Below are 13,695 nucleotides of genomic sequence, written 5' to 3'. Positions count from 1 at the left end.
CCGCATGATCCGGGGACAGCAGGGCAGACCCTACAATGAGAGGCTACAGGACCTGAACCTGTTCAGCCTTCACAAGAGAAGGCTGAAGGGGGACCTGGTGACTGTCTATAAACTCACTAGGGGGAACCAGAAGGGTTTGGGGGAGACCTTGTTTCCCCTAGCGCCCCCCCGGGATAACAAGGAATAACAGCCACAAGTTGCTGGAGAGTAGGTTTAGATTAGACATCCGTAAGAACTACTTCACAGTTAGGGCGGCTAGGATCTGAAACCAACTTCCAAGGGAAGTGGTGCTGGCTCCTACCCTGGGGGTCTTTAAGAAGTGGCTCAATGCCTACCTGGCTGGGGTCATTTGAGCCCAATTTTCTTCCTGCCCAGGCAGGGGGTCAGACTTGAAGATCTACAAGGTCCCTTCTGACCCGACTTCTATGATTCTGTGATTCTATGATACCAACAGGTTGGCCTTGTAAACATTCTCCCTCTATCCTTGTGCAGGAAAATGGGAAACTAAACCAGTCTAAGCACTCTGCTCAGTTACATAAGCAACCTACGCACCCATGGGGAACATATCCTAACTGTGAATTATCAGAAGGGTTGTACTCTTTCCTGGCTTCTGACATACCCCTCTCTATCCTTTTCCTTCTCCAAAACATTCTGCATTCTGAGAGCTGGCTAGCATATGTGGGAACTGAGCTGAGGATGTCTAGAACAGTGATTCTCAACTGTCTTAGACTCAATACGCCCTTGTTAGACTCGAAGCAGCCCTTGGAGAATGCCAGCTCTTAGCTTTCACTTGTTCCTTGACTGCAGAAAAATATTAGAGCAATTCTTCTATTGCAAACAACTCAGGAAAATCACAATGGGTCAGAATTTTTTTGATGCTATCAATTCCTATTTGAAGTCTCTGGGTTATCTTGTCAGTCATGTCTGGATATTTCCACACGTAACAGTGCTAATATCATGTGGCACTCTGTAGCAGGGCACTGGGTTGTGCCTGCTCCTTTAATGGACCTAGTAACCTGAAAGGCTGCTTGCAGGTGGTGCACGGGGCAAATGAGAGGCTCATCTGACTTGAACAGGGCTCAGGCTGGAGCCCAGAGCCTGAGCTGCTCAGGAAGTCTCTGCCTGGCAGCCACAAGGTGAAGAGCTCTGGGCAGCAGGGCTCCTGATGGGACTGGAACTTATATAAACAACTGTATAGGCCTGGAAGCAGAGGCAAGTCCCCTGGGCAGAGAAGGACTGAGTTTTGTAGGCAAGTGGCCTTTATTTTATTTTGAACCCACAGGGGGTCCTGGTACCCAGGGAAGGGCCAGAATGGACCAGAGGGTCCCTGAGCCCAGAGAAGGGGCGGTACGTGGGACCAGGGGTCTGGGAGCTTGGAGAAGGGGCAGCATGCAACTCAGCAACATCAGAGAGAGAGAACACCTGTGAGGCTTGGACGTGGTGTAAGGGAGGTACGGAGCCATTCAAGGTGCCCGGCAAAGGTACGGACAGGCTGAGAGGGCCTGCTTGCCTGGGGGTACAAGACTGGGACTGAGGGGACACCGGAGAGACCCAGTGGGGATCATCACAGGCTCAGGCTCATGCAGAGCCCACAGGCAGCCTCCCTTTTATAACCTTCATTAAGAGCAAGGCATGGTGGGTGAGATTCAAGGGAAGGGCTACAACCAGGCCTGAGCTGGGCAGGGACCACAGAGCCACCAGGGGGCATCACGGCCACCCCCATGGCCACGGACTTGCTACACGCTCTTAAAAGGATCTCATGACACCCACACCTTGGTTGAAAATCAGTGGTCTAGGAGATGACCAGCTATAGATGGAGCTCATACCCAGGTGGATAGGGCTGTAGCAGATACATCCTTGGCAGACTGGGCATAGAGCCTCTGCAGTACACTTTGAGCAGTTTGCCCAGCCTTATATATCAGTGAAAGTAACCCCAGATGGGAGAAATCCTGATATGGTAGCTCAGGTGATTCGAAAGAGCTGGAACCAAACGGGGGATGATGCCCAACAATTCCCTTGCTTGTGGAATAATATGTAGCTTCCCTAGGGCTTTGAAGTGCTAGAAGGACCATGCTGGGGTGTTTGCCCCACCCTGTATTTCACTGGGCTGAGCTGAACATAACTCAGCAATGTGAATTAAGAGCCTGTCGAAAGGAGGGTGGCAGAATCTGTGGTGGGGTGTCTCCAGGATCCCTGACTCACTGGTGAATGGGTGAAGGCTGCAGGAGGCAGAAATCCAAGGCCTTTCTGTTTTAAATGTTCCAGCTTGTGTGAATTATTCCACCCAAGGCACATTATAAACAGGAGAAATAGTTAAAGGAAGAGTAATGCTCTTTGAATGGCACAAATCCGCAGGGCAGCCATTCCAGCCACCAAGAGAGGCCCCTGGGCATGGAAAATAACATTTCTCTTCCGGCTTGTTAAAAAAATTCCTCTAACTGCAACAGCACCCCACCCTGTCCAGCCAGCGTCCAGGAGAGGATTGCAGTTGGAGGAGTCCCATTCCTAGATTGGTGGGAATTGGTGGATCCACAGCGACTCCCTGTGGATGTCTGGGATAATAGCACCTTTTAGCTATGTCCCTGACACAAGCTCGAAGGAGGAGAATTATAAAAATAGGCAGTTTGCTTTTTGCCAGAGAACAGAGGCTCTCGGCTGGAGAAGCCTCTGCCACTCCCAACCGATCCGTTCTCTTTATTAAAATTACACCCCAACAACTCTAAAAAAAAGCCCTCCAGCCCTTCCATTTGAAGATGCAGAAGTACTATTGAGACTAAACGATTCTAAGAAGTCCTTTTTCCTGACTTTAAGGGTTTTGGAAGAAACTTTGATGAACTTGTTTTTCAGGTAGGCAGAGACTCTTGCTTCTCCATTTAATGGCACCATAAACTTTCCTGCTTGTCTTGACGAGCCTTCAGAAGGGAACCAGAAATCTAATCTTTTAACAGTCCTTGTGCTTGTGCATGCAACGCATTTATCGTCACTTTCTGGGGACTCTTGATATAAGATGTGGGTCTGGGAGCCATTCCAGGTATATTGCTTTGATTTAAGTTTTTTGATAGCTTGGCCGGTTATACGTATGCAGCTATTTTGAGCAACAAACTCTCTTGGAATTGAACTGTTAATTTGTCCTCCTTCTGAAGGAAAGATCTTTAGAGGAGACAATGCATTTTTCTACTCCTTGCAAGAACCAAGGATAATTCAGTCCCTTCTAGATGTGCTAGTTAATATGTACTGGGGACAGATTGAAGTGCTGGTGTAACTCCATTGAATTCAGTGGAGTTACATAAGGATTAAATTTTGTCCACAATGTATAGCAGTAATAGAATTTTTTTCCTTTTTTTTATTTTTTTTTCCCTTTTCTTCCGCTTGCTAAGAAGCTGGAGAGTCATTGGCTCCATAAGCTACTCTCTGCCTCAAAGACATTTGGGTACAGGAAATTTTTCTTTTATGCCACTCCACACCTGAGTTTTTTGTTTCTGTTGCATTTCAATACTAAAAGCTTGTCTGTCTTCTGTGAAGTAAAACAGCCTGGTTCAGACAGTGTTGAAGTGCTAGAGGACACGTCCCTTACTTTATAAGAATGGATGTTTCTCAAATAGCAAATGCTGGCTTCATGCATGCTGCTTTAGCTTTATAAACTGAAGGGTGTTTTGTTTTGGGCTCCCTTATATTGCCATTCCAAGGAGTGTGTTTCAGCCTTAGCTGCTTTAATATGAAAGTTGTTGTATTATGCCGTGTCAATGGTGTATGTCATCCACTAGAAGAAGTGCAGTTTCTACACAGGTAGGAATGATACTCAGGACAGCGTTGTGCCTCAAAGTTGTTAAAATGCCATTCCCTTGACTTTGGCCTCTCCTTCAGATATTCTTAGTGCCAATTTAAGTGCTGTGGCATCTGCATATGGAGGAGATGGGCTTCCTGCAGTTGACAGGAAGTTTTACATGGGTGAAGAACCTCTAGCTGAGTGAGCAGGTAGAGCTCTCAGTAGAGTCAGTGACAAACACCTGTATGCAAGGAACAAGTCTAGTCTGCGTGCATATGAGGCAGAAGATAGGCATTTGCATGTGCATTCATTCCAAATAGGAGGCAGCTTATTCCCAGTTTTATTTCACTGGATCTTCCTAAAAAGATCTTTCTTTGTGTCTTAGTGAGAGCTAGAGCAGAATGCCAACTGTCTACCTGACTGGAACTGCCCACAGACATCATGTTTATACCCCTAGGCCAGTAACCCATAACCATTTTGATAAAAACCATGGTCCTGGGTGGATCTTGGAACAGGGATGTGGAGTTTAAACTGTATGCTGTGCTTGCCATCATCAGTATTATTATTTTGTAGAGTGGTTTGAAACACATCTGGTAGCCTGCAACTTGTGTGCAGGGCAGCTTCAGCTCTCAGTCACATAAGTTTTCTGTAAGTCTGGGAAGGAAGTGCTCAGCTATGCTTGGAGTGTCCCAGATAAGCCAGATGCTCTCAGGCATCCTGTCAGATTTTTAGGCATGTCAGGGTGTGATGGGAAGGTTTCATTCCACTGGTGAGATAATGAACCTCAGTGCTAGGGGAACCCTGACTGTATGTGGAAGCTCTTAGGGGCTGAGGCTCCTTCTGCTGGGTCAGGGATCTGAAGGCTGGTATGGATCTGTCATGTTCATAGCAGAGTATCCTTCTGGACTTTGATCAAAGGGCATGATCCTCTTCCACTGAGAGGTTATTGCCATGTTTTACTGGATTTTCCCCTTATCAGTCTGTTTCCCCAATATTTTAGGGAAGAGCAAGTCACTTACATGCCTATTATACTAGTCCAAGGAATTCAGGGTAGGAAAAGGCATCTTCCAGTCTGTCTGCAAGGACATAGCCTAGAATGTACTGCCAGGCCACTATCACTGTAGGGCCATGCTCTGCCTACTGTGTGATGCTTTAGGCAAACAATGTGGGGATGTTTGTACCTGGCCTCACAGCCAAGGTTATTGGTATTGGCACAGAGAACATAGTACATTGCATGTCTGGGTTCAGGGACCATGTTCCCTTTAGTTTCTGCAAAGAACTCATCGCTTGAGATGGGGCCTAAGTCTCCTAAATAGGGAGGATGTCACAATATAGTCTCGTGTGCCTTTAGAATCTGGTTAGCAGACATGAATCCACTGCTGGACACTCTTGGAGATGCTCTCTAGTTTTATCCTGTCTGTCTTCCATCTCACAGGTAGGGGGAGGTATCATTCATTATGCCCAAACATTGAAAGAATGGAACATAGGGAATTTGAGGGGGTTGGAGCCTCCTCCATCATTCCCTTTGAAATGAGGTGAGCATCACAGTCAAGCCCAAGCAGTCAAGCCCAAGCTTCTAAAATCATGAGTCCCCAATGTTGCATTCAGTTCATTTGCCCTCTGGTTTTCTTGCTTTCCAGTTTTCATGCTCTGTAACCACATGAAAGCCATCTCATCTAACAGGCCCTCTCTTCTTTAATGAAAGCTGAGATTTTTATGAAATCACTTGACTCCAGGAGCTGACACTTTAAGGACAATGACCAATATTGTGAGGCATTTAATAATAGTGCAAGAATTGTCAACATGGAAGGGACAATGGACTAAATATCAGGGCCTACCCAAAACCCTGTGGATCTCTGGGACCAGTGGGGGAGAAGAGAAAGGCTCCCACCCTCAACTCCTACCCCATTCACTGACAGCAGAAGTGCTCTGGGAGTCACACTAGCAGAGATTCCTTTACAGAGGAGGGGAAGTGGAATGCCAAGCATTGGGACCTTCTCTAAAAAATCTGAGATAAAAGCGGGAGGTCAGTCTGTTTTCCCCACTCCCAGTCCCTGCTCCCTCCCCCTCCCATATGACCTAATTCCTTCCTCTCCTTCCGTTGAGGTTGCTAGCTCATCAGAGACCCCTCCAGGGAATATGGGGTAGAGAGGAGAGCATAAGATGGTGGTGAGTAGTTCAGCAACTATCCCTTAAGTATATGGATCTGGGGAGAAGGCTACCTCCCTGGAAGGCTAGGGGGAAACTGGTAAAATGGCAAGAGACTAATATTGCCAGTAGTGAGGAATGTTGTGCAGTAAGATGATGAGAGAGGGGAGTTTGTGCAGTGAAATATGAAGGGATAGGCATGCGTGCAATGAAACATCATAGAGATCATACTGTGTACAATTAAATGAGATGGAAGGAGGAGGTTGCAGTGAAATGTGGCGGAGGGGGTTCATGTGCAGTGGAACTGTAGGAGAGGACAGTGAAATGGAGTGTGAATGTACCAACATGGTGCTTAGTTTGATGTAACACAGAGGTGTGGGACTGTGGGCAAGGGGAATCCCATGCCATAGCTGAGCATGCCTGGAGTGTGCCTTAGTGCATTAGGCAACTCTGCATAGGAAGTAGCTGTCCTCCACTTATCAACTAGTACAGTGGTTCTCAAGTGGTACAGTGGTTTCCAAGTGGTGCTCCTTAGTCTCAAGGCACCCTTGGAAAATGCCAGTCATAGCTTTTACTTGTTTCATGTCTATGGAAAAATAATAGGGTGATGCTTTTGTTGCAAAGGACTAAGAAAGACCACAACAGGTCAGAATGTTTTTGGCACTATGGAATCCATGTCCCTTGGGCACGTGGACCTGGGGAGCAGCCTACCACCCCAGGGGAAAACTGGTGAGATGATGAGAGAGTGGCATTGCCAGCAGTGGGGAATGATGTGCAGTAAGATGATGGGGATACTTTCAGCCTACATGCTTCTGTCCCCACCTGATTTCCAGGGTCTGGGGGCTCTGTCTTTCCCTTTTGAAATCTCTTGTGAATCATGTGTAGGTGCTTGCACGCCTAACAATGGTAATATTGTGCAGCACCTCATGGCACCCTTAAAAGAATCTCACAGCACCCAAGGGCACTGCAGCACCTGTTTAAAAATCATTGCGAATCAGCCTAGTGCTGACCTGCCTGTGGAGGACAGGTATCCTCAGCCCCAGTTATAGGTAATGCTGGAGTGCCTGGGTGAATGTCAGGAGGAAAGATAGTAATTAAACATCTGGATCCTGTGGCTGCTGGGCTGGACATTAGACCCAGGTCTCTGGCACTAGCAAGAACTGCTGAGTCTGGCAAGGAGAGGTAGGCTGAGATGGGATGCCATTTGGGCCACAAAGCTGCTCTTCCCCCCTCAGCTCTGGACTGGATGGCTAAGGAAAGAGAAGGTTGTGGTGAAGGAATACAAGAGCCCAAGATCATGGATATGTCCCTACTTTGCCCCCAGATGTCCCATGTGAGCTAGAACCACTCCTTTATCTCCTCTGTACCTCCCCCCTTGTCTGAGGCAGAGAGACCCATGCCAGTCTGTCACAAGGGCTGCCACAAGCCCACATTCAGTCTCTCTGTAAAGAACTTTAAAGTTGAAAGAAATTAGGCTGGAATTAGGCCAGGTTCTTGAAAGCAAATTTGAGTGTCCCACTTGAGGCACTTTTTAATGAAGGCCAGATTGTCAGAGGACAGAAGCTCAGCTGTGTCTCAAAACCAGGCCCCTTTGGGGCCCAGGCTCAGTGATACTTTTGCCCTCAGTGCTTCTGTCCCTACCAGATCAGCAGGGCCTGGGGGCTCTTCATTCTCTTTTTCAGATCCCATCCCGAGCATTAGTTCCTCTCAGGGTCGATGGTAGGCAGCCCATTGTTTACTAAGGATCCTGGTTGCTTTGAACCAGGTACCGAGTACTCTAGTCTCTGGTACTGAGATATGGTAGCATTTCAGGGAGTAGGCCTTTGCCAAATAAAACTGCAGTTTACAACATTCCCCAGTAAACTGTCCCGGAGCTGTCCATTATGTGCCAGGAGTACCTCTGCTCCGCAGTCACACAGAGGAGAGGGCCCCAGTTATATAGGGGCAGCTCTGAACTACCCTTATTCTTCATAGCATTACTCTTTCCAACTCAAAAGAGACAGCTAGGGGCAAGCTCTCCCCCACCCCACCCTGCCAACCACTCCAGTCTTGTTCTGGAGGAGGCAGAAGCTGCAACCACAACAAACAGAGGTTCAAAACTGAGGAAGCAGACATCATTCCTTATGGTGTTTTTCTGATAAGGTTCTGGAGAATCAAAGGTATGAAAGAGATGGGAGAGTAAATTCTCCCACCCCTTTCACATCTTTGTGGTTTGGACTCAGGCCTCCATCTCATTACATATATGTCACATACAGCCTGTCCTTACCACCTTTGGATGTACTGAACTGGTGACCCAGAAATTAATAGTTACTCCTTGACCTAGCCAGATCACTGAGACCCTCCTGAAAAGGCCAGCATAGTTGCCTTCCTGTTCTTTGATGTTAAGATTTGATTGTACTTTGCCTTGGAAACAAACATTCATACCTTGATGGTGTTAGGACCATGTAGGATCCCTCTGGTTGCAAGAAGTCTTCAGAGTGGGCAAATGCCTTTGCTGCATCTTGAATCATCCTACTCTTAGACTAAGTGCAGCTGCATGCACAACTGGACTGCAGAGCGCAAACCATGCTTTTATTGCAAACTAAATCCAAGGCTTAATTTCCCATTTCTGGCCCACCTGAGGTGTTTTTAATTGGTTCTGGGTGAAAAATCATGTGTTCTTTGAAATTGGACTTCACGGAAAGGGCTGAAGAGCTGGGTGGTAGTTGAGGGTTACAGAATGCTTAGCCCATCATTAATGGTGTTCATCAGAGACCCACAAAGCACTTTATAGACTTTAGTCCATGCTCACAGTGCCTTTCAGGTAGGAAGGCTTATAATCCTGATTTACAGGCAAGGAAACAAGGGTGCACAAGTCAAGTGGCTGGTATAAGGCCAAACCATGGATCTGATGCCCATCTCATTTCCATCTGTGTGAGCCAGGAGTAAGCTCATTGGAACCTCTGGAGTACAAACAGTGTGAGATTGGAACTGAGCCCCATGAGTCAGGGAAGGCAGTCCTAACATCCTCGCAGCCACGCGCTGGCTCTGTCCACTAGATCCCTCCCCTGTATCACAGGGTAGAGAAGCCATCACCTATCTTACATAAACTAAAGCCAGTCTCTGCAAAAAACACTTTTGGTTAAAACAAAACAAAACAAAACAAAACAAAACAAAACAAAAAAACCCTTTAAACTTAGTTGTCTAGGTTCATCTGAAACCTAATTTAGAGTCCCCAGGATACACCGCCTTCCTGCATCGAAGCAATGGAGAGGATGATATATGTCTGAAAGTAGTGTCATGCTTCAGACTGGGCAGAGAGAAAAGGAAGCATGGGGCATACTTTTCCCTTGTTCTGTGAAGCCCAGACTGAGGCAGTGTATAAATAACAGATTTGCTTTTGCTCTCCTGCAGGAAACTAAGTGTGAGGCAGACTTCCTGAGATGTTCCGACCAGGCTTTTTCGCTGTTCTTCTTTGTATGGTGCCGATTTCTCTTCAGGCTCAAGATGAAGTTGACTTCTTGGATTATAGGCCTACCACCTGTGTAGGTATGAGCCCACACACTTGTGTTTCTCTCCCCCTTTCCTCTATTCAGCATTAATATCAGCTGCCCACTGGGGCATTGTTGTAGTGACCACCATGGCTCCTCTGCCTCCTCCTCTTCTGCTTAGGAATGCTGCTGCCATGGCGGGGAAGGGGGCGGCTGCCACGGCACTCGACTGATGCTATGACTAACATGCTCAGCCAGGACCCTGTGGACATAGGTATCCATGTGCCTGCTGGGCTGGGTTGGGCCATGGAAGGGAGAGGAGGGGGCTGTGCTGGGAAAGTTGAGGTAGGCACCCAGCAGCCTGGAGATGCAGGGGCCAAAAAAACCCACACAGAAAAAAAGTGGGGTGGTACACATGGAGGCAATGCGCACCACCCAAAGCCAGAGCCTCGCTGGCTGAGCCATGCTCTGGCTGCTGGCCAGGCTCCAAGTTGCAGAAGCGACATGACTGCAGCTTCTCCAGCCCCCAGGACCCTAGGGAAGGTTGCTGGGGCCAGCACAGTTGCTGGCTCCAGCTTCTCCTACCCCACCCAAGGTAACTTGCCACACGCCAGAGGGCACATCGCACAGGCATTCCCCAGGGACAACTATCAGCAACACATCCATTGACTTGGATGAAGGTGTAGAAAGCACTCTGTCCAAATTTGCTGATGATACCAAATTATGGGGTAAAGTTAATACACCAGAGGGTAGGGAACAAATCCAGGTGGATCTGGACAGTGGGCAGAACAGAATAGGATGCAGTTTAATAAGGACAAATGCAAGATGCTATACCTAGGGAGAAGGAATCACCAGCACGCTTACAGGCTGGGGGATGTCCTTCTCAGCAGTACAGTAAGGGAAAGGGATCTTGGAGTCACTGTTGACTCCAAGATAAACATGAGTTGTCAATGTGATGAAGTGATCAGTAAAGCCAACTACACTTTATCATGCATTAGTATGCATGACAAACAGGTCCAGGGAGGTGAGACTTCCCCTTTATGTTGCACTGGTCAGGCCGCAGTTGGAGTACTACATCCAGTTTTGGGCACCACACTTCAAGAGGGATGTGAACAACTTTGGGAAGGTTCAGAGGAGGGCCATTTATATGGTTGGGGGCCTGCAGGCAAAGCCCTACGAGGAGAGATTGAGGACCCTGGATCTCTTCAGCCTCCACAAGAGAAGGTTGAGAGGGGATCTTGTAGCCTCCTACAAATTAATGAAGGGAGCAGAGTAGCAAGGAATAGGGGATGTCTGTTTAGGGAGCCTCTGTTTACCAAGGCACCCCTTGGAGTCACTAGGAATGACGGCCACAAACTGACAGAGGGCAGATTTAGGTTAGACATCAGGAAGAACTTCTTTAAGTTAGGGGTTGCCAAAATCTGAAATGAGCTTCCAAGGGAGTTGGTACTCTTCCCTACCTTGGGGGTCTTTAAGAGGAGGCTAGACAGGCACCTGGCTGGGGTCATTGGACCCCAGCGCTCTTTGCTGCCCAGGGCAGGGGGTTGGACTTGATGATCTACTGAGGTCCCTTCCGACCCTAACATCTATGAATCTATGAATGTGTCCTGCTGCTAGTTCTCCCTGGGGAGCCAAACCTCCATGCTCATCTGGACATGACTCAGGAGGTCATCTAATCCAAACTCCTGCTCAAAGCAGGATCATCCCTGACTAAACTATCCTTTCACAAGCGTTTATTTAATCTATTCTTCAAACTGCAGAACCCCTCCCAAATGACTACCATGTGCAATGCCCCAAAACATCAAGACCACCTTTACTTGCCCTTGATAAAGCAGGAGGATGAGGGCACTGTCAATGTCCTGCAGTTCAAAGGGCAAGAAGTATTTTTTTAAAAGAAGAGCTGGGGGTGAGGAAGATATTTTCAATGAAGTGCTAACTGCCTCCTCATACTTCTTGAAATGGGGGCTTGTTAAATTATCCTAAAACTGATTAGAGCTAGGAAACTTTACTGGCTGTGATAAATCCAAAGGATTCATGAAATAACCCATACTCAGTAACCATGCCAACAGCCCTCACCCATAAATTCATCCGGGAATCTTGAGTTTTGTGCTGAAGCTGCCTGTGTGCTCTCATTCAATGCTCTGTGTGGCTTGTTCCTGACTAGAATAAATACTTGGTCCATCCTCTCCTGACACACACTGAATTATTGCCTCCACAGGTAAAACAGATTGTCCCATCAATGTGTACTTTGTCATCGACACCTCAGAGAGCATTGCCCTGCAGACTGTGCCCATCCAGAGCTTGGTGGATCACGCGAAGGAGTTCATTACTGAATTCATCAGTCAGCTTGAGAATGAGGTCTACCTGGGCCAGGTGTCCATCACTTGGCAGTTTGGGGGTCTCCACTACTCAGATGTGGTGAAAATCTACAGCCCCTTAACCAGCAGCAAGGACACATATATCAACAAGCTGAAAAACATTAGCTATATTGGCAGGGGCACCTTCACAGACTGTGCCATTTCCAACATGACAGACCAGCTCAAGAATCGCGTGCCCCGCAGTGCCAACTTTGCCGTGGTCATTACAGATGGCCATATCACTGGGAACCCCTGTGGAGGCATGAAGATGCAAGCTGATTCAGCACGGCTTGAAGGGATCAAGATTTTTGCTGTGGCCCCCAGCCAACAAATCTTTGAGCCAGGACTCCGAGAGATCGCCAACGTACCCTATGAGCTGTACCGCAATAACTATGCCACTACAAAGAAAGATGCCCTGGCAGTTGATGATGAAACCATTAAAAGGATAATCAAAATCATGGTAAATGTTGTTAACTCAGACCAGTATCACCTCTCAGACTAGTATCGCTTTTTTCTCTCACCTCTCAGCTCATGTATATAGAGACCTAAATAAATTTAGGACTCTATTTTTATTAACTCTTGGCCAAAAATAGTAAGATCATAAATGCTTTGTTGTTTCCAAATATTATTTTTTTTAAACCTCCTTCAACAATTTATTGGAGAAATGGAATTTGGAGTCCAATCCTGCAAAGACTTAGGCCTGTGATTAACATCAAGCTTGTGAGTCAGTCCAGATGAAATCAGAGAGGAAGACTGGCTCAGTGGTTAAGGTCCTTGGGAGTTAAGGTCCTGTTTTAAAATACACTTCCCAGGTGACCTTGAACAAGTCCCTTGGTCTCTCTGTACCCCAGTTCCCATGCGTACAATGGAGATGAGATCACTGCACTGATGAATAGTGGTATTGTGAGGTGCTGAAATACCAGAGTGACAGAGTTAGTAGCATCAACAGACCGTACAAACAAAGCAAAACCACAGTAAAAAAGTCCCTTTTATTTCTAGCCATTACAAAAAGGGGTAAGGATTTTTCCTTTCATTGTTACTCATGAAAAACACAAATTCAAGACTTCACAAGAGCTATCAGTACCAGGTCACATATAGCTGAGATACAACAAAGATTTGTCCCAAGCAGTACTGTAGCAAGGGCAGTGCCATGGGTGCTCTGGCACTAGGTGCCCTCACACAGGGGGCACCAAATCAAACAGAAGTAATGTTATGTAGTAAAGCATAGGGGGGTACTCTGCACATGAACTACACCAGGAGCCAGAATGGTCCCCAGACTTAGCTTTGTGCATTATGAGTCATCACTTACAGTGGGATGACTCTCGGTGCCCGTGATACATGTGCATATATGTCTTTGCAGGCCTGAGCCTACATTCCCAATTAAGGCAGGCAAGTTTAGCTCCAGTGTGTATCCCATATGGTTTAAAATGTGTCACTGTGCAAATATGACTTGAGACTTCAATGACAGAGCAAGTCAGCACTTCTTTTTTTCTTTACAGGGGATGTTTTTGCAGGGGCTGCCTCTTTCCAAGAGATTTGCAAGCCACAGCCATGCTTCTACAAACTGTTCCATGCCAACAGACCCCCACCCCCACACAGAGGCTTGGGCCCACACAAAAGTGCATTCAGAATTGGGACCATTGTTGGTCCCAACCTTTGTATCAGAGAGCATTGTAGTCTATGCGCCTTCTCTCACACCTGTGGGTGCAAGTCCCTGTTAATGGGTTGCTTTGTACATCAGATTTAAAGCCATTTGGCTGCTCTCCTTTTCCAGAGAGCAATGTATAGCTCCCAGCAGAGAAAATAGGTACATTGCTCTCCCTGCCTTAGTACCCAGACACCTTATTGATTTTATTCCCTCTTTCTTTCATTGCAGAAACATGATGCCTATACAGAGGTAAGTTAACAAGTGCATGCCTTTTCTACACAATAAAGATCAGAGTTTGCTTGCTGC

General features: G+C 47.1%; 1 protein-coding gene across 3 annotated transcripts in view; it reads left to right on the top strand.

The window, feature by feature from the left end:
- Positions 1–2,628: 2,628 nt before the first annotated feature.
- The window catches only part of COL6A2 (collagen type VI alpha 2 chain), a 43,836-nt gene continuing 32,769 nt past the window's right edge, over positions 2,629–13,695 (top strand). For 2 of the 3 annotated variants that reach the window (XM_006022066.3, XM_006022068.3), the window contains exons 1-5: positions 2,629–2,847; positions 9,308–9,442; positions 9,566–9,658; positions 11,603–12,201; positions 13,618–13,638. In XM_006022066.3, coding sequence (XP_006022128.1) covers positions 9,337–9,442; positions 9,566–9,658; positions 11,603–12,201; positions 13,618–13,638 — 819 coding nt within the window. In that variant the 5' untranslated portion in view covers positions 2,629–2,847; positions 9,308–9,336. The remainder of the gene's footprint in view (positions 2,848–9,307; positions 9,443–9,565; positions 9,659–11,602; positions 12,202–13,617; positions 13,639–13,695) is intronic. The other variant, XM_006022067.3, reaches the window with a different exon arrangement.

The sequence above is a fragment of the Alligator sinensis genome, unplaced genomic scaffold, assembly GCF_000455745.1.
Source record: "Alligator sinensis unplaced genomic scaffold, ASM45574v1 scaffold566_1, whole genome shotgun sequence".
Classification (NCBI taxonomy): Eukaryota; Metazoa; Chordata; order Crocodylia; family Alligatoridae; genus Alligator; species Alligator sinensis.
Note: the sequence above shows the minus strand (reverse complement) of the source record. Positions and strands in the feature narration are given on the sequence as shown.